At 42.9% G+C, this 21,951-nt stretch overlaps 1 protein-coding gene across 1 annotated transcript in view; it reads right to left on the reverse strand.

The window, feature by feature from the left end:
* LOC126195148 (nuclear pore complex protein Nup107) overlaps nucleotides 1-21,951 on the reverse strand; it is a 236,670-nt gene that overhangs the window by 139,233 nt on the left and 75,486 nt on the right. The window contains exon 3 of the mRNA XM_049933656.1: nucleotides 5,501-5,661. Coding sequence (XP_049789613.1) covers nucleotides 5,501-5,661 — 161 coding nt within the window. The remainder of the gene's footprint in view (nucleotides 1-5,500; nucleotides 5,662-21,951) is intronic.

Consider the following 21,951-nt stretch of genomic DNA (forward strand, 5'->3'; position numbering starts at 1 on the left):
CTTGGGTTTCTCTGGCTGGGTGGGCTTCACTGATTCAGTCTTGGGGACTGAGGAGGATCTTTAAGCCCTACGACCAGCTGTCTGTGGGTGCTTCCGCCACTGGCCGTGACCTCTTTCCCTCTGGTAAGAACCTGTGAAGGGAGCTACCCAAGGGACCACTTCCTAGCGAGAGCAGCCAAAGAAGACTGATTAGTGGGGACTGATGTCTCTGATGGTTGGAAGAGGTGGGGGGATCGGGGGTGGGAGGGGGAGGGGCATTCCTCTCTAAGTAGGCAGTGCATTAGCAACAAGGACAGGAGTGGCCCCCACCATCAAGGGGACAGACAGTCTTGCAAGCCTGAGGGCCAACTATAAATGGCTGAACTGACTGGGCTAGAATCGGAGTTGTAGCTGTGGCCTTAGATGCTGTTGTGTGCACAAGATACAACCTTTCAAATTTTCTCTCAGCCTCAGTGTAGTTCAGTTGGTCCAGAGTCCTGTATTCCATGATTTTCCTTTCTTCCTGTAGAATCCTGCAGTCCAGTGAGCAAGGGGAATGTTGCTTGCCGCAGTTGACACACGTGGGAGCACATGGAATATTGGGATGTGATGGACGTCCACAATTGCGACATGTGACACTGGAAGTACAGCGGGAAGACATATGCCCAAACTTCCAGCACTTAAAGCACCACATTGGAAGAGGGATATATGGCTTCACATCACAGTATTATACCATCACCTTGACCTTCTTTGGTAATGTATCACCCTCAAAGGCCATGATGAAGACACCGGTGGCCACCTGATTATCCTTTGGATCCATATGGACATGCCAGACGAAATGAATACCTCGCCACCAAGGTGGCACGCAGCTCGTAATCTGACTGCAAAACAATGTCACTGTGGAATATAATACCTTGGACCATATTTAAGCTCTTATGATGTGAGATGGAAACAGAAACACCCCCAGCTTGTCACAGGCGAGTAATGCCCGTGACTGGGCACGGGATGCTGTTTTTATCAGGACTGACCCAGATCGCATTTTAGACAATCCCTCCACCTCCCCAAACTTGTCCTCTAACTGCTCCACAAAATATTAAGGCTTCATCAACATGAAGGATTCCCCATCAACTCTTGTACAAACTAGGTACTGGCATGAATAAGGTTCGATTACACCTTTAGCCCAGCACTACTACGTTGGTGTGGTCAGGGAAGGGAATACTTCCTTGCATTAAACTGAGACCTCGAATGCTTAGAGACTGCTTGTGTTTGCCATTGCTGGGAGGCCTGATGTTCCAGGTAGACTGGCATCTACTCTTTGGCATTCATGGGGAGTTAACGGTGCAGCCATAGTCAGGAGGCGACAACCAAGAGGGTATATGGCAACTCCACCACAACAGACTGGCTACCATGCCAGATGACACGTGCAAACAAGTCCATTATCATCGCCGGCACAGAAAACGACACTGCACTGTGGATAGAGGAAATGCACCTGGGAAGGTGTCCTCACGTAATGGCTGAAGAATGAGCGAAATTGCAGATCCACGATGATGATGAAGCTACAGGTCTCAACACACAATGGACTCTATGCACCACATAACAAGCCGTTCCCCAATTGGCTCGCTCTCCAGAAAAATTTTGAAGAATGATGGTCAAACCCTACAGGGGGCCATCACAAAAAGGCCGAGATGTTTGAGACTCCTTTTAGTCGCCTCTTACGTCAGGCAGGAATAACTTGGGCCTATTCTAATCCACGGACCTGCAGGGGGGTACACAGACAGGGAAGATAACTACATGCATTTCACTTCATTCAGTAATCATAATTATATTGTATGAATATAATAGAGGGAAACCATTCCATGTGGGAAAAATATATCTAAAAACAAAGATGCTGTAACTTACCAAATGAAAGCGTTGGTATGTTGATACATACAAAAAACACAAACACACACACAAATTACAAGCTTTCGCAACCCACGGTTACTTCATCAGGAAAGAGGGAAAGACAAAAGGATATGGGTATTAAGGGAGAGGGTAAGGAGTCATTCCAATCCCGGGAGCGGAAAGACTTACCTTAAGGGGAAAAATGGACAGGTATACATTCGCAAGCGCGCGCGCGCGCGCACACACACACACACACACACACACACACACACACACACACACACACACACACACACACACACACACACACACACACACATATCCATCTGCACATATACAGACACAGGCAGACCTTTGTCTGTATATGTGCAGATGGGTGTGTGTGTGTGCGTGCGTGCGTGCGTGCGTGCGTGCGTGCGTGTGCGCGAGGTTATACATGTCCTTTTTTCCCCCTTAAGGTAAGTCTTTCCGCTCCCGGGATTGGAATGACTCCTTACCCTCTCCCTTAAAACCCACATCCTTTCGTCTTTCCCCCTCTTTCCCTCTTTCCTGATGAAGCAACCATGGGTTGCAAAAGCTTGTAATTTGTGTGTGTGTGTTTGTGTGTTTTTTGTCTCTATCAACATACCAACGCTTTCATTTGGTAAGTTACAGCATCTTTATGTTTAGATATAATTATACTGTATGTATTTCTTTCATGCAGCTCACAAAACACTTTAGAGATCATCCTACCATTACAATAGTATACCAACTTTAACAAGTGTGTCATTTTCATACGAGGGTCGGTCAAAAAGTAATGCCTCCCATTTTTTTTCTACTTAAAGAAATTAAGTTAAGTGAAAAATTTGAATTTGGCGCCATTCCTCAAACCTTCTTCTGCAATCCACTGCAGTAGTAACTTTCTGTGTCAACAGGTGGCAGCACAGCAGAAGTTTGTAAGATGGCCGACATCGATGTTCGTTTGAGACAGCGTTGTCTGATTGAATTCTTGAATGCAGAAGGTGAAACGCCCATACGCATTCATGAAAGACTGAAGAAGGTGTATGGTGTTGTGACAGTGGATGTCAGCACTGTTAGACGATGGGTTCGTCGTCGTAAGGAAGCTGAAGGGCAAACACCGTTGACTGACGAAAAGCGGAGCGGCAGGCCGGTGAGTGCAGTGACTCCACACAACATTCAGCAAGTTGATGACATCATTCGTGGTGACCGTCGGGTGACTGCAGATGAAGTGTGTTGCATTATTTCTCTTAGTAAAGGCAGTGTGATCACGATTATTAAACAATTGGGGTACTCAAAAGTTTGTGCACGGTGGGTTCCAAGAATGTTAACCAATCAGAATAAAGAGGCAAGGAAAACAATAGCCTCCCAACACTTGCAGCGCTTCCGTTTGGAGGGAGATGAGTTTCTGAAAAAAATTGTGACCGGGGACGAAACATGGGTGCATTTTTTTGAACCCGAATCAAAGAGGCAGTCAATGGAGTGGCGTCACACAAGCTCGCCGAGGAAGAAAAAATTCAAAACTGTGCGATCGGCAGGGAAAGTTATGGCAACAGTTTTCTGGGATACAGAGGGTGTGATTCTGGTTGATTTTTTGGAGCAGGGATGCACAATAAATTCTGTTCAATACGTCACAACCCTCAAAAAACTTAAAGCACTTCTTCAGCGAGTTCGCCCAACAAAATCAATGGCAGATGTTCTTCTTTTGCATGACAATGCAAGACCACACACCAGTCGTCACACCTCTGACGAGATTGTCAAAATTGGATGGGAAGTTTTGCCTCATCCCCCATACAGCCCTGACCTGGCACCATCAGACTTCCATCTGTTCGGGCCACTAAAAGAAGCTCATCGTGGGATTGATTTTGAAGATAAGGAGGCCGTCAAAACATCCGTGCGTCAATGGCTTAGGAAGCAGAGCTGTGATTTTTACCGTGCTGGGATACATGCCCTTGTTCAAAGATGGACCAAAACTGTAGAGATGGGCGGAGATTACATTGAAAAATGACAAAATGATCCTCAATGTTGTGGTTTTCAACCTATGTAATTGCATTTAAATTTCCTGACAATTAAACGTAGAAAAAAAAAATAGGAGGCATTACTTTTTGACTGACCCTCGTAAGTTAATCCTCAATGCAAAGAAGTAACTTCAGATGTGCCATAGGAAAGTGTGTTGGGTCCCTTGCTGTTCATGTTGTATATTAATGACCTTGTAGACCATAATAATAGTAACCTCATACTTTTTCCAGATGATGAAGTTATGTGTAACGAAAAACTGCCCAAAAGAAGCAGCATAAATATTCGGTCAGATCTTGGCAAGATTTCAAAGTGGTGCTAAGATTGGCAACTTGATTGAAATGTTCATAAATGTAAAATTGTGCACCCCATAAAACAAAAAAACATATAATCCTATTAATATAATATCAATGAGACACAGTTGGAATCAGCCAACTCATACAAATACTTGGGTATAACACTTCGTAGGGATATGAAATGGAATGATCACATAGGCTCAGTTGTAAGTGAAGTAGATGGTAGACTTCAGTTTATCGGTAGGCTACTGGGCAAGTGCAATCAAATTACAAAGGGGGACTGCTTACAAATGCCTCATGTGACAGGTTCTGGAATACTGCTAAAGTGTGTGGGACCCATACCAAATAGGACTAAAAGAGGATATTGAACATATACAGAGAAGGGAAGCACAAATAGTCACAGGTTTGTTTCATCCATGGGAAAGTGTCACAGATACTGAAGAAACTGAACTGGCAGACTCTAAGAGAGACGAAAAAATCCCAAAAAATGTCTATTAATAAAGTTTCAAGAACTGGCTTTAAATTATGATGCTAGGAATATACTATAACCCCCTACATATTGCGTACATAGAGATTGTAAGGATAAGGTTAGAATAATTGCTGCATGCACAGGGGCATTCAAACACTCATTCTTCTCGCACTCCTATGGTTTGCAGAGCACAGGTGTAGATGTAGATCTAAAACTTTTCAAAACTGGAGCTTGGACTCAGTCACAAACATATAGACAAAGAAATTATTTTACATACAACATTAAAGCGTTTGCTACTTATTATTTTCTGTAAATCAGTTGTTTTGATTTACCTGCTTGTTCAGTGGCATTAACTGATCCATCACAAAAAACCTTAATACACAGAACACTAAAATCACTTTCTTCTTGGTGGAAAAGGTGATGTGGATTATTACTTGTTTATATTGCAGCTGAACAAGTGCACACAACTGAAAGTTTAAACTATTAAATGCTTGGATAAATTACAGTACTCAGTATCAGGAGTAAGTGGTGATGGTTTGGGGGAGAGGGGGGGCGGGGGGCAAATACTTTGAAACAGGAGGATCTTCGGATCTTGTGGTTTGATCTGTCAGAGTAGGTGGGGTGGAAATTGTAAATTCAAATATTTCTGTGTGAAGACTGGAATGAGTTTGTTGAAATAATCTGTGGCAACTCAGAAAGATGAAGATATAAATATCTCATAACCTGTCCTATACAAACTGATTCTGTTGTCCTGCTGCATACAGAAAACAAACACAAATGAAATTTAGAATGTTAACCACTTTTTATTTTATTTTAATGACAATATGTTTTCAGCTGAGGGAAAAAAATGATTCTACATTACCTCTACACTCAACTTTGACCTCTTCCTCTTCCAGTTTTCAGTTATCAGCTGAATTGTATGCTTGCAGTTCTGAATTAAAGCAAGCACTATATCAAAAATCCTCCTCTCAGTTGCATGTTGTTGCAGAGACTCCAGGAATAAAGTGTAGAGACTGTCAGCATCTAACGAAAGTAGCAGAAATCCTTGTACAACATGTAAATATTAAGCACAAGAAAAATAGTATTCGCATTCAATTTCACAATGAAAAGCATATAATCACATTTGATTTCTTATTAGTTAACCATACTACTATTTTTATGAACATTTTGAAACAAACTTCCTGAAACCAAAGTAATGAGAAAGTGTGTCCACAGTTCACAAAGGGCAACAGTAGTACCTGTCATTCCGGTCCACAACAGTTTGTAGCAATGTATGGTACACACTATTTACCATATCGAATCAACCAATGGTTTGGACTTCAGTGTAAGATTTTGATTATTTTTTGGTTGTTCTATGCGCCCACAGAATGAAGAACTAGTACAAAATTTCACTCTTTGAATGGCTACATCAGTTATTTTTGAAACTTAGAGGAATGAAAATTGCTCATTTTTCTAAAGTGCAATGAAGCAAAAATTCCTAAATTCAAAACTATACATAGCAGGGGTCTGAAACTGACATCAATGTAAACGTCTTGGGTTAAGCTTCAATTTGATATGCAACACAATAGTGATGTAACATTTGGTTGATTTTACTAAGACCTGAAAAAATATAGTTTGGCAAACGTATTAAAGTCCCATGTTGTTATAATATATTCTTAGTGGGACATCCACAACTGTTCCTTGAATTGTTCTTGGGGGATAAAATCTTCTGCAGTTGCAATTCTGAAGTTCCTTTATTTGAATAAAGGTATGTACACTAACCAGGTTTTAGGACAATAATCCCATCTTCAGGCGCTACTTAATTGCCTATAAGAAACTTGAACAACTAACACAGACAAATCAAGAAAATTATCCATTAATGTCAGAGACCTGTGCAGGTGAGACATGAAAAATGTAAGATGTTAAGTAGCTACTGTTTGATTCATTCCACCTTTCGCAATATCGTTGGTACGCATGTGAACCTCGGCTTCTATTGGTGATAGAATGGTAGGATCAAGTGTTTGCGACAGCCCACTTGTATACCGAGCAGAAAGCTTGTCTCAGTGTAATTACCATACAGTACAGGGTCAACGTATAAATATTACACACTTGAGTTAGTGAGAATGGGCAGTTGGGAGTGGATGGACATGAGCGACTTCCAGCGATAGGCTACTGGCTGTGAGCATCTTAAAAACAGAGCGAATATGTTATCACGCCAAAATTTTTCGGGAAGCTGTTGCATATGCTGAGGAAGGTAGAATAAGGCACCTGGTACCTCACTTTTCAGCAATTTTTTTTTTTTCAACAGGAGAATATTAGCCTTTTTGTGCTCCGATAGCAGCATTTTTTGGCTAGTAAAGTATTCCAAGGCAGCTCAGTGCCTTAACGGATATGGAAACATAAAAAAGAAACCATGATATATAAGTACATATTATTGAGAAATGCTCTGTGGAAGGGATCAATCCTACAAATATTCTCACTTGTGTACTACATTCTGAGTATAGAACTTTTACAGGCGACAGTGGTGAATTAGAGGGTTATACACTACTGGCCATTAAAATTGCTACACCACAAAGATAACATGCTACAGACGCAAAATTTAACAGACAGGAAGAAGATGCTGTGATATACAAAATGATTAACTTGTCAGTGCATTCACACAAGGTTGGTGCCGGTGGCAACACAACGTGCTAACATGAGGAAAGTTTCCAACCAATTTCTCATACACAAACAGCAGTTGACCGGCGTTGCGTGGTGAAACGCTGTTGTGATGCCTTGTGTAAGGAGGAGAAATGTGAACCATTACATTTCCGGCTTTGATAAAGGTCGGATTGTAGCCTATCGCGATTGCCGTTTATCGTATCGCAACAATGCTGCTCGCGTTGGTCGAGATCCAATGACTGTTGGCAGAATACGGAATACGGAATGCCGTGCTGGATCCCAACGGCCTCGTATCACTAGCAGTCGAGATGACAGGCATCTTATCCATATGGCTGTAACGGATCGTGCAGCCACATCTCGATCCCTGAGTCGACAGATGGGGATGTTTGCAAGACAACAACCACCTGCACGAACAGTTCAACAACGTTTGCAGCAGCATGGACTATCAACTCAGAGACCATGGCTGCAGTTACCCTTGACACTGCATCACAGACAGGAGCGCCTGCGATGGTGTACTCAACGACGAACCTGGGTGCACAAATGGCGAAACGTCATTTTTTCAGATGAATCCAGGTTCTGTTTACAGCATCATGATGGTCGCATCCGTGTTTGGTGACATCGCAGTGAACACACATTGGAAGCGTGTATTCGTCATAGCCATACTGGCGTATCACCCGGCGTGATGGTATGGTATGGGGTGCCATTGGTTACACGTCTCTGTCACCTCTTGTTCGCATTGACAGCACTCTGAACAGTGGACATTACATTTCAGATGTGGATCTAACCTTCATTCGATCTCCGTCAAACCCTACATTTCAGTAGGATAATGCACGACCGCATGTTGCAGGTCCTGTACGGGCCTTTCTGGGTACAGAAAATGTTCGACTGCTGCCCTGGCCAGCACATTCTCCAGATTTCTCACCAATTGAAAACATATGGTCAATGGCGGCCAAGCAACTGGCTCGCCACAATACGCCAGTCACTACTCTTGATGAACTGTGGTATCATGTTGAAGCTGCATGGGCAGCTGTACCTGTACACGCCATCCAAGCTCTGTTTGATTGTTCTGGGTACTGAGTTCTCAGGATCTATGCACCCAAATTCTGTGAAAATGTGATCACATGTCATGTCCAATTAATACCCGTTTATCATCTGCATTTCTTCTTGGTGTAGCAATTTTAATGGCCAGTGGTGTAAAATAATTGCACGACTTTAAACAGACGGGGAGAGTAAATGGCGATCTAGACGTGTGCAATCATTGGACTGAAAATCTGTCCATTCTTTTAAAAGGGTGCAATCGAGAAAATGCAAGAGAAATGCTACATTTCTTGCTTCTCATTTGCCATCTGAATACACGTTTAGAAGGAGAAGACTTGGGAAACGTTCTAAATACCAAAATGAAAACAAAGCTGATATATTTAAGTGTTTAATTGTCCATTATTTGTCTTAGGTTATTACAAAATGAGCGTTTACAATATTTCCTAATTCCGCACGCATTCTTTACCTTTTCTTCCTTTCTTCAATAAATACGAGGTGTGGCTAGAAAAAAACCGGACTAGTACTGGTGAAACAATAAAACGAATGCAATAAGGCTGAAAGTCGCGTGGCCTGTCACGTGACTCTCGCTCCGCCTACTGCTCGAGTTTAATCTGCCTCCTGCACTCAGTCTGCCCGTGGCGTCTGTTTTAAGTAGTTGACGTTTTGTCCGTGCGTCGGAAAATGTTGAGTGTACAGAAAGAACAGCGTGTTAACATCAAATTTCATTGTCAACTCCTGTTAACTCAGATACTGCTCTGATTGTTAAACGGCGATCTTGTCGAACAAGTTCACCGATTTTTTCAATGTTTGCATCAGTTTTTGCTGACAATGGTCTGCCAGTGCGAGTGTCATCACTGGTGTCTTCGCGGCCATCTTTAAATCGTTTAAACCACTCAAACACTTGTGTTCGCGATAAACAATCATCGCCGTACACTTGTTGTAACATTACAAACGTTTCACTTGCAGATTTTCCTAGTTTGAAACAAAATTTGATGTTAACACGCTGTTCTTTCTGTACACTCAACATTTTCCGACGCACAGACAAAACGTCAACTACTTAAAACAGACGCCACGGGCAGACTGAGTGCAGGAGGCAGATGAAACTCGAGCAGTAGGCGTAGCGAGAGTCACGTGACAGGCCACGCGACTTTCAGCCTTATTGCATTCGTTTTATTGTTTCACCAGTACTAGTCCGGTTTTTTTCTAGCCACACCTCGTAAAACAGGTATCTGTTAGACATGAGTTAGGCAACATCTTTCAGAAGGAAACTGCTACTGTAAAATAGAAACATACCACCATCCCCAGAACTCTTGCTTAAACAGTTTCGAATGTATTGCCACAACAGTCAGCTTTAAGTGCATTCTTGTTTAATCCAGGAGTAAGAGGCGTCAGTGCTACAGATGGAATCATGAACGATGGCGTTAGAGTTTAGGCTTATTCTTCACACATACTTCATGCATTCCCCGACAGCCAATGAGCGTTCAGTAGTGTTCTGAGCGCTCAGCTTTGAATCCCGTAGCTAATGTGAGTATTAAACGTAATTGTAGCGAATTGATTAGTGAATTTTTATTCCTTTGTTGCGTGTTGGTGGTAAGTGATACATTCTGCATAAGCAAGGGAGCGACAATGTGCAGGATATAGGCTTTCTTCAAGCAAAATAAATGCGCATACGCGTATTGCAATTTTCGCTTGGGATTATCAACAATAAAAGCCTCGTCCGTGCCTCGACATGCGCGAACCGCCACCGTTCATGGATCGGACTATTGTCATCTGTTGTGCCATGTCCGCGCATCGGAACTGTATCCATCAGCCTCGGGCAGTTCCTTCTTAACAACACTGAAAAATTTGCTTGTTTTACCAACTTCTTAACATCTAACAGGGAAGGCTAAACTGAACGTCTTTCCCACGATAGTTCTCAGTGTTTTCGAACATTCAATGATCAATGTTCAGCGAGAGATTCACAACAGTGAATGCCCAGCGTTACTCGCAAACCTTGACCACCCTTAGCCAAGCGATCAAATCGAAACGACCAGGCAATCTCACCCGTGGGGTGATTCTGCTCCACGACAATGCAAAGCCTCATACGGCCAACACAATCGCGGCACTCCTGCAGAAATTCAAATGCGAGGTTCTCTGCCACCCTCTCCCTGTGATTACGCCATTTTTGGTCCCCTTAAAAAGGCTCTGAGAGGTAAACGATTCACCTCGGACGACGACGTCCGGCTGTACTTGCGGAACTGGTTCACATCGCAGCCCTGGTCTTGGTTTAGCTGTATTTGTTCCTTGGCGTTTCCGCTTCACAGTCAAATCAACAGTCGGGTGGCGTGGCTTTAGAGTTGTTCAAACGTCCCTGTTTGATTACCCGGGTGACACACAATGACTGCTCCGCTGTCGAGGTCACTGAGCTCACTGGACCGACCCTTTCTGTTGTTGCTCTCTGATGACCATTCAACACACCTGCCTCCTTTCATACTGGCGGGTCTGCCTCTCGCGACATCTAGTCAACTGCGCATTACCTAAGTATGGCCGGATACTTTTGTGATATTTTATGTCTCTATGTTTCTCTATGATTATCGAATTATTATTGTTCTTTTCGGAAGAAAGAACAATTTTTGTGGTGATACTAGTATTTGGTGGAAGACTTGGGTGAAAAAAATGAAATTAACGCCGCCTTTGCCGGTTGCGCTAACGCCTCCGCCCGGCGATTGGCGCTCTCGTTCGGTAACGTATTAAACCTCTCGTAAAACTTTGGAGCTGAATTTATGGAAAACGCTTGATAATTGCATCGTACAAGAGCGGCATTTGTTGCGTCTGTGTATTTATGTACTACGAGTGTGTAAGATAAGTAAAACCGGTGACCCGTTGGGTATATACCTCGCCTGCAAGCTGTTGCTTTGTGTTGTTACCAAACCTACTACTGTGTACTCTGCGCGTATCGTAGAGTGATAACATGCTGGAATACGGAGCTGCATATGAGCGACACGAACTCCAGTAATTCCGCGCCAGCCAAACTACAAGCCAGTGCAGTGATGCTCCAGCTGCTAGGCTGCCGACCAGTCACAGTAACGGTTAAATGGCACCCAGCCGAGAGAACTTGCTGCACGCCTACATATCTAAGTATGCCGCATGAACAGTGAGTGATCCAGCGTTACAGGTACAATCAGTTGAGTAACGCAAAGGAGGGAGATTAAAACACTGATGTCCGGTCGACAAGGTCATTTGAGAGAAGTTCGGACTAGGGATGGATGGACGAGGAAAGTGGTCGTGCCCTTTCAAAGGAACTATCCTGGCTTTTGCCTGAAGCGATTTAGAGAAATCAAGGAAAACTTAAATCAGGATGGCCGGATGTGGGTATGAACCGTCGTCCGACCGAATGCGAGTCTAGTCTGTCAACCATTGCGCCACCACGCTTGGTGCAAAGGAGCGATAGAAAATTTTATATTCAGCGTACGTCGAGATCATTAACGCCTGATACTACCTCGAATGAGGAGTGCACGTGAAAGGAATCAATCATAGCCTCCATCACGAAAGAATTTATGCATTCGCCTGAACTGATTTAGGAAAACAGTAAGAAACCTGGACCATAATAGTCCGACAGTTACTCCAACCTCGTTCCTCCTGAAGATGCAAACATGTCTTAACCGCTGGCTCGGCTCTGGTTGTCTAAACCTTTAAGAAAATTCTAAATATTTCGTGAGTGTTTTCCTGGCAAGTTGGACTCCTACGATGTTCTTGGGTTTACCAGTCATCAATACCTAGCATGCTTTTGTTATATGATTAATATTAGAAAACTGGCAGCAGACTAATACCAATCGTGTAACTTTTTGCGGAGATGAGAAGGGCAACAAAAAACGGGGGATCGACTAACTGATTATCAACTCTTACGAAGTTCTGAATCCACTTAATATTCAGACCATACACTGAAGCGCCAAAGAAACTGGTACAGGCATGCGCATTCAAATACAGAGATATGTAACAGGCGGAATACGGCGCTGCAGTCGGCAACGCCTATAGGAGACAAGTATCTGGCGCAGTTGTTAGATCGGTTATTGCTGCTACAATGGCAGTTTAAAGAGATTTAAGTGAGTTTGAACGTGGTGTTAATAGTCATAACACGAGCGATGGGACACAGTATATCGAGTTAGCGATAAAGTGATGACTTCCCCGTACGACCATTTCGCGAGTGTATCGTGAATTTCAGGAATCCCGTAAAAAATCAAATCTCTAACATCGCTGCGACCGGAAAAAGATCCTGCAAGAACGGGATCAACGACGACTGAAGAGAATCGATCAACGTGCAACCCTTCCGCAAATTGCTGCAGATTTCAATGCTGGGCCATCAACGAGTGTCAGCGTGCGAACCATTTAACGAATCATCGACAAGAGCTTTCGGAGCCGAAGACCCACTCGTGTACCCTCGATGACTCCACGACATAAAGCTTTATGCCTCACCTGGGCCCGTCGACACCGACATTGGACTGTTGATGCCTGAAAACACGTTGCCTGGTCGGACGAGTCTCGTTTCAAATTGTATCGAGCGCGGACGTGTACGGGTATGGAGACAACCTCATGAATCCATGGATCCTACATGTCAGCAGGGGACTGTTCATGCTGGTGGATGCTCAGTAATGTTGTGGGGCGTGTGCAGCTGGAGTGGTATAGGATGCCTGATAGGTCTAGATACAACTCTGATGGGTGACATGCACGTAAGCATCCTGTCTGATCACCTGCATCCATTCATGTCCATTGTGCATTCCGATGGACCTGGCCAATTCCAGCAAGACAGTGAGACACCCCCAAGTCTAGAATTGCTAGTCGTTCCAGTAACACTCTTCTGAGTTTAAACACTTCCGCTGGCCACAAAATTCCCCAGACATGAACATTATTGAACATATCTAGGATGCTCTGCAACGTGCTGTCAAGAAGAGATCTCCACCCCCCTCGTATTCTTACGATTTATGGATAGTCCTGCGGGATTCATGGTGTCAATCCCTCCAGCACTAATTCAGACATTAGTCGAGTCCACGCCACGTCGTATTGCGGCACGTCTGCTTGCTCGCGGGGGCTCTACACGATATTAGGGAGGTGTAACAGTTTCTTTGGCTCTTCAGTGTAGTTCGGTCTTTCAGAATTTCATTGTTTAAACATTAAAAGTTATGTTTTAAATCTAGTATCTAGGCGGTTAAGTACAGTACTAAAAATAACGAGACCGAAGGGACAATCCTCAGTACACACTGATCTTATTCACTTATCGCTGCTTTCTCCTCTACTATATTCATAAGTTTGGGCATTATGGGGCCAGAAAATGTGTAAGTAACCTCATTGAAACTAGAATTTTTAATAATATGAGGAGACGAGTAAAAGCAAGGGTTGAAATGTGTTAAAGATGTCAAAAAGTGAGAGCTAATAACAAAATAGTTCTAGGAGACATGTATAGTGTTGAGCCACATAATAAATTAGACCTGGTAGCCTGTGATTTGTTCGGTCCTTTGCCTGTTTATCGAGGGGGTTGTGAATACGTTTTTGTGTCGGTGGATGGGTTCACAAAATTTGTGACACTTTACCCAATTAAGACGACTAATGCGAAGGTGCTAGTAATTCGTTTGCAGAAAGAGTATTTTGTGATTTCAGCGTATTTTTCGCAAGGAAACATGTGCGAAAGAATCATGAAGGAGTTGAAAAATTTATGTCGTACTTATTGTCATAGAAAACATACAGTATATAGAATATTTTGAGAATGTCAATAATATAAAGCACGAGGCTATAGGGTTTGCTCCTTGTGAATTGATGTGGGGGGTAAGACCAGACAATTTGCTGTTTGACTTGGTAGAGTTTCCAGTTATTGTAGACGTGGCACTGAGTGTAAAAGAAAAAATTGCTAGAGGAAACATTGAGAAAACATTAAAGAAAACATTAAGAAAAAAACATTGTAACATAAAAGACGCCATGATGCTAAGGCTCCACCGACAAGTTTCCAAATTGGAAAATTGGTATTAGCTAAAACAAGGGAGAAATCAAAAATGACTACACCAGAAACGAAGAAGTTCACACCAATCTGTATTAGGATTTAGTGAAGATAACGTTTCTCCGTGTTCGTATGTTTAGAAGAAGAAGAACGGGATTCTAATGTTATCTCCAATGCATCCTCTACCTGGCCCTCTTACAAAGCCAGATGTTATACATTATAATAAAAGCACAAAAGGAGGGTGTTGATAATATGGACAAGTTGTGTTCTCAATTACAGTGTAAGGAGGACACAGATGGTCACTAGCATTTTTGATACGAGATTTTGGATATTTGCTTACCTGGCATACATCATTTACACAGAGAACAATCCCTAAGCAAAAAAAAAGTGTTTCATAGCTGCACTTGGAAAACATTTGGCAATGCTTTCCATTATCGGTAGATCATCAAATTATAATTGACTGACAAAATTTTCGGTGAAATCGGGTATTGAATGTATCGTGGGAGAAGCTCCCGATCTGATTCCTGAACAAGTGGACATTCAGCCTTAAACGAAAAGCCTCTGGACACCTCATACCCGTAGTGACTAGCATCCAAACCTCAAACAAAATGAAGAGAAAAACAATAAAAAGTTGCTAGAAATGTAAAAAACAGTATGTGATGAGCATTTACAACAATAGTGTGTGGCCTAACCGACACCTCGACAAAAACCGACACCTCTAAAAATATCGACAGCACGAAATATGTCTATACCTCTAAAAATATCGACAGCACGAAATATGTCTATACCTCGAAAAATATCGACAGCACGAAATATGTCTATACCTCGAAAAATATCGACAGCACGAAATATGTCTATACCTCGAAAAAAATCGACGCCGCGAAATGTATCGACGCCGCGAAATGTATCGACGCCGCGAAATGCATCGACGCCGCGAAATGTATCGACGCCGCGAAATGTATCGACGCCGCGAAATGTATCGACGCCGCGAAATGTATCGACGCCGCGAAATGTATCGACGCCGCGAAATGTATCGACGCCGCGAAATGTATCGACGCCGCGAAATGTATCGACGCCGCGAAATGTATCGACGCCGCGAAATGTATCGACGCCGCGAAATGTGTCGACGCCGCGAAATGTGTCGACGCCGCGAAATGTGTCGACGCCGCGAAATGTGTCGACGCCGCGAAATGTGTCGACGCCGCGAAATGTATCGACGCCGCGAAATGTATCGACGCCGCGAAATATGTCGACGCCGCGAAATATGTCGACGCCGCGAAATATGTCGATGTCTCGAAATATGTCGATGTCTCGAAATGTATCGATATCTCGAAATATACCGATATCTCGAGATAAATTGATATCTCGAGGCAAATCGATATCTCGAAAAATATGTTTCGAAGTAAATCGATATCTCGAAAAAATCGGTATATCGATGTATTTGGTTTCTGGATTTTAAAGTATCGATCTCTGAGGTGGTTTTTTTGCCCTTATCACCCGACCTCCGGGAAAAACGCCGACCTCCGGGAAAAACGCCGACCTCCGGGAAAAACGCCGACCTCCGGGAAAAACGCCGACCTCCGGGAAAAACGCCGACCTCCGGGAAAAACGCCGACCTCCGGGAAAAACGCCGACCTCCGGGAAAAACGCCGACCTCCGGGAAAAACGCCGACCTCCGGGAAAAACGCCGACCTCCGGGAAAAACGCCGACCTCCGGGAAAAACGCCGACCTCCGGGAAAAACGCCGACCTCCGGGAAAAACGCCGACCTCCGGGAAAAACGCCGACCTCCGGGAAAAACGCCGACCTCCGGGAAAAACGCCGACCTCCGGGAAAACATCAAATTAATTAAAGAATTTTATTACGAACAGAGAGAATGCAGAGAGCAGTCAAATGTGTTAGCGTTTACATTACCAGTAACACTACAGTTCTGCGAATGGGGGGAGAAGTTTCACTTCAGAGAATCCACTCCAAGGCTGTAAGGCGTTACTGTAGTAGATGGTCACAAACAAGCAAAAGGCATTGAGTTTGATACTTTCCACTGAGTACCGCAGTTTACACAGGTTAGCGTGAGATGCGAACTGGGATAAAGTGCCCCACTCGCGAGATGCCTCAGGACGTGAAACACTGTTTTTTGCGAACCATAATGTGAAGGTACCGACATTTAGTATTCAGCTGTACACTGTTGCTACCGAATTTTTAGTTTGTTACGCCAAGGGCAGAGACAAACAACCCTGCCCACAGAGTAAGACAGAAATGACCCAAACGTGGTTGGTCAGAGGCATCAGGTAGGTGCAGAGCCCCACGTCGGGCCGATGACTGTAAATGCTGGCAGAATGGCAGGCCTCAGCAATAAATAATGTGGCGCCACAATCCTTTAAAAACCCTAGATTTTCATATTCAGACAGAGTCCTGAGTAGATCGTTGGGGTGCCAGCCTCCGACAAGTCTGTTTTTCTTACTTGAGCGCTTTACAATGCTGCTAGTGTTTGCTACTTCTGTTACCTCTCACCTCAAGGACTTAACACTGGCGTCTGTTGTGCAACCAGTTGCATCTTTTACTTTTTCCAACATCCAGAATTAGCCATCAGTGTAGTAGTTGGTATGATTACAAATAAATAGCATTACTTAAGACTCCTGAGTTTTTCGAGTGTTTTGCTGCGAGCATCCTATCGAGTTCCAAAATCCACGCCTCTCATAGGTGCCCTGTGACACTGGACCGCCTTCATTGTAAGTTTGTGTTTCACCATTTGCTCCAAAACGTCGAAAATAGACGGACCTGTAAACCCGTCAATCCCACGTAGAAAAAAGTTATCTAACTCATTTTTTGTTTGTTCTCTGGTACATGGCATCACCCCCTTGCACATCGAAATATCCGTGCCACAGTACAACCCATAACAAAGACTATTTTATGCGTTTAAAAATCCTGCCGAACAGAGGCAGCAGTGGGAATACTGTCAGAGACCCAACAGTCATCGGGAAAGTTGACGCTGAGTGTTGTTTGGAACTGCCATTGTGTGGTGCAGACAGATTATGCTCGTAAGCGGCAAGCAGTCAGGAGAGTATACAATCAAAATCTCCTGGAGAGATTATTGGAGGCTGTCGAAACGAAGCGTCCCGTAAATCTATCCAAGGGGATGTGTTTGCCCCGCGGAAACTTCCCAGCTCATTCCGCACAAGACACACTCACACATGCTGCTTCTTTGTTCTACAAAATTTTGCTTCCTCCAACGTATACTGCGTATTTACGTAGAATGTGCCCAAATGCTTCTCTTGCATTGCTATTGTTATTCCATGTACCGTTAACGCACGTTGTGAAAAATGAGAAACACTAACACTAGGCTTGTCTGGGCAGTGCGTCGCCAATGATTCATAATGCGCGTTGTGGATGGATCGGTATAACCTCATGAAACACCCTTTAGTTGTTTCTTGTAATGCAACTGAGTAGAGGAAATGGGGACCAACGAAGGAGAGAAGAGCATAACCACAACCCGGTAATCTGCCTCTCCTCACGTAAGGTGTCTATAACACCCCCCCCCCCCCGTCCGCCTCTTGGCGCCATCAGTCAGAACTCAGTTTATCTCTTCATACGGTTCTATTGTGTTCAAAGACAAAGATTAATGCATCATTAAACATTTGTTAATAATTGGGGAGACATAAAATATTTTCATTTAATTGAAAAACTCTTTCGGATTAAAAATTAATCATACTGACTCAACTTTCCTTCATATTTAATATCACTGCATTTCTTCTTGTTTATATACAGGGTGACAATTCTTGTACTATATGAAATAAAATCGTCGTTAACTTCTGAACGGTTTGTGTTAGAACTTTCAAACTGCACGCTTGACCGAGGGGCATGATGGGAATTAGTTTGCGCATGCATGGTTTGGTTTAGTGACGACTTTCTTTTTCATTTGGATGGGTTCGTTAATAAGCAAAATTAGCGCATGTGGAGGACTGAGAATCGGCATTTCGCGATCTATAAATCTCTTCACCCTCAACGGCTGTGTGGAGTGCAATGTATAGACACGAAATAATCGGTGCAATATTCCTTGATGGCACAGTGACTAACGAACGGTACTTGAAGGTTTTGGAAGACGATTTCATCCCCATTATCTAAAATGACCCTGATTTCAATAAGATGTGGTTCATGGAAGACTGAGCCCGACCCCATCGAAGCAGGAGAGTTTTTGATGTCCTGGAGAAGTACTTTGCTGGACCACATTCTGGCTCTGCGAAACGCAGAGGCCACTGGCATGGGCCTCTATTCGCCGCCATATTCTCCGGATCTGAACACATGCGACTCCTTTTTGTGGGGCTACATTAAAGACAAGGTGTACAGCAGTAGGCCCAAAACAATTGCTGAGCTTGAAACAGCCATTCAGGAGGTCGTTGACAGCATCGATGTTACTTTCCAAACCATTGAAATCGAGATTGCGATGCACTTTTGTAAGCCAGTCATAGCTCATGTCACGTGATCTCGCCAGTCCATGACAGCGGGTATTCAGAGCTTAGGACGCGTGATGTAGTCAGGCAACAGCAACATCACTGTTAAGTAGCGCGAACACACAAACAGAAAAAGTTAATGGTTTAAATTAACATAGTGTTGCTACACGAAAACTTTCACATATAATACTGGTCTATAAGATTAATACGCTGCAAGAGAAGCTAAGCTTTCACATATGTTGGTCTTTCATGTGGATACTACAATTTAAGGTATATCACACAAATGCGCCAGAAAATTTTTTAATAACGACAAATGTCTGATCTTCTGGGCTCGAAATTCATCTAAATGGCTCATCATCAAAGAGTTTATTTTTAAATTAGAGTCAAATGCTCTGTGATTTAAGAAATTCATCGTAAATTCTCGCACATAGTTAAACTTGCGTGAAAGGAAATTTACTTTGATAGTGACGCTTTTCAAGCCACCATTCGGAATACTTTCCCGCGACCTCTTAAGAAATAGTTTCGTTTCTGCACTTGCCAGAGAGGAGCTCCATATGACGCGTCACTGCGCTTGCGCAGCTACGATGCCATGGGGAGCCCGTTTGTTCGTACGTGTAAACATTAAAAGATCTTACATTATGTCATAAAAGAAACAAGACATCAGAGGATACTCCAAGAGCATCGGAATTTCGTGACCCATACTAAAATGTGCACATTTAAAGTACACATTCGTATGTCCAGACTCCCAGTGAAGTAGGCCACGACCTGATATTAAGCTCTTCAATGTGGTTTTCAGAATGTAAATTTTCTTGGAGTAGAAGTACTGTGTTATCTCATGCTTGGTTCTTTATTATGCCATAATGCCATACGTGCTAGAAGTTGAAAATGTGCACTTTAAAGGCAGCGAACAGTGTGTGGAATTAAACACTTCGTTTCAAATACATTGTCTGCCTCGGCGGAAAAGATTAATAAAAAAAATTTCCTTTAGCAAGCCGACAAAAACAACTTCTTAGTTATGCAAGGCAATTAATGCTTGATTGTCAGAAAGGTGGAAATAAAATAAAATCTGGAACTAATAACACATTTTGACCTTCCGTAATTATGTGAATGTATTTTAATTCACTTGATAGCTCCCGACCATAGAAATCTGTTTTGTTTTCATTTGACGTGAGAGCAGTAAACAAAGAGCAAACAGCAATATCACTAAATGCAAACACGGGTCACGTGGGGACTACCCACTTCCCCACTAGAGATGGGCAAACAAACACGTAACTGTTTCGAAACAAATGAAACAGTACAATGTAATGTTTCGATACGCAGTTTCGGAAACAGTGAAACAGTTCGTATTTTGTAATCTAATAAACCTACACATTTTATCATCTTGAATGTCTACTGTATAAGTATGTCCATATAAGCACAAATGAGGTGCGAGAGCGATAATCATATCGCAGAAAGTGTGAAACTATCTCTTAGACGTCTTGGCGGTTTCGTATTTCCTGCAGCAAATGCGCTGCTTTCGTGTCCTGTGACTTTCATACTTTTCAATTGGCTGAGGACAGGCATAGCTGAAGACAGAAGAGCCACCACGAACGGAACTGGAGATGGGAGCAAACTGCAGAAACAACGCATATGCTACTGGGATTCCCACATTCCGTTACTGTGGGTAATATACCCATCCTGCTAATTTCCATGCACACAAGGGAATCATTGTGGATAATAGGCACAGTGACTGTAGACTCACAAATAACGCCAAATAATTCGAATAAATAACAAAATATAACAAAATTTTGGTCTTTCAAGGTGTTTCGAACCGTTCCTATAAATTCATCAAGCTTCCCAGCCCTTCCCGCTCACCATTACACTATCAGTGATATGTCAAACAGATTGCTTGCAATTATACCTACATCAAATTTATGTATATGTCTAATAACTGTCACTCTACGCCTTGTTTTATTCAAAACGTTGTAGGCTTACTTGCGTTTCCTAATATGATTACTGTACATGAACAGAGAAGCGTATGTTATAAAAAAAAGTATAATTTAACTGAATGATTTTCACATATTCATTATTTTGAATGTGAATAGTATGCGTTGTTTTATTGTTGGTTAGTGTTTATAAAGTAGATGTTACGCCATTTCGAAATAGGACAGTCAGCTAGAAACGAAGCTTTATTTTCGGATATCTTAAGCTTCATGCTATTGCTTGTCAAAAATATTTCGACACTCTTGAAAGTGTTTCATGAAGTGGTATGTTGTGTTTCAGTACCTGTGCCGAGCCCGAATCTCGTCCGACACAGAGCGGAATGAAACATCACTGTTTCGATACAATCAGTCCGTTCCAAGCACAGGTGGACTGAAACAGCCTTATTTTGAAACAACGATACAGTATCTGTGTTTGGCTCGAGATCGAATCTGGTCCGAGACAGGGACGGAATGAAAGACTACTGTTTCGAAACAGTGAACCACAGTGAGATCGAATCTGGTCCGAGACAGGGGCGGAATGAAACACTACTGTTTCGAAACAGTGAACCACAGCCGTTCCGAAACACTGAAACAGTTCCACGTATCGATACACTGTATCGAAACATAGAAACAGTGGCCAAGTCTATCCCCACTATAAGACTGCTCTGCGAATCAGCCCCGGATCTACGCGATATTTCCGAACCGCGGCAATAATAGATAGTGCCCCTCCCTCCGCCACTCCCACGAGCGTTTGAGATAGGTCGTCAAAAATTTTAAAAATTGAATTTTCAAAAATATGTTCATTTTGTAGCGTACATGTTTCTGAAGAGTCTGATGCATAAAACGTGTGTCAGAGGAAATGTAAGACATGTTATTTGGTCTTAAGTGTGCCAAAGTGCAGTGCCGTAAATACAGGATACATAAAACCAGTTAAGACATGAGACAAGCAAGACAATACATATTTCTTCAATCCTTAGCTCCTAGAATTTTTTCTTCTCTCTAATCTTGCTACAGCTTTACATGGCGTGCTTTCCTTTCTGCGAAAGAATCTATTACCTCATCAAAGTTCATCAAATCGAAATGTTGTCTAATACCGAAAATTCTGTTAATACAAATAGGACCAAAGACTGGTGTGGTTTTTCGATCTGATTACGTCTATTTTGTCACTGTCTGCTAGATAAAACAAAATAGGCCTTTCTAATACAATAACAATTGTAACACAAACACCAAGTAAACGAGACTGTTTTGGAACAAACGGTCAT

The sequence above is a fragment of the Schistocerca nitens genome, chromosome 1 (assembly GCF_023898315.1).
Source record: "Schistocerca nitens isolate TAMUIC-IGC-003100 chromosome 1, iqSchNite1.1, whole genome shotgun sequence".
NCBI lineage: Eukaryota > Metazoa > Arthropoda > Insecta > Orthoptera > Acrididae > Schistocerca > Schistocerca nitens.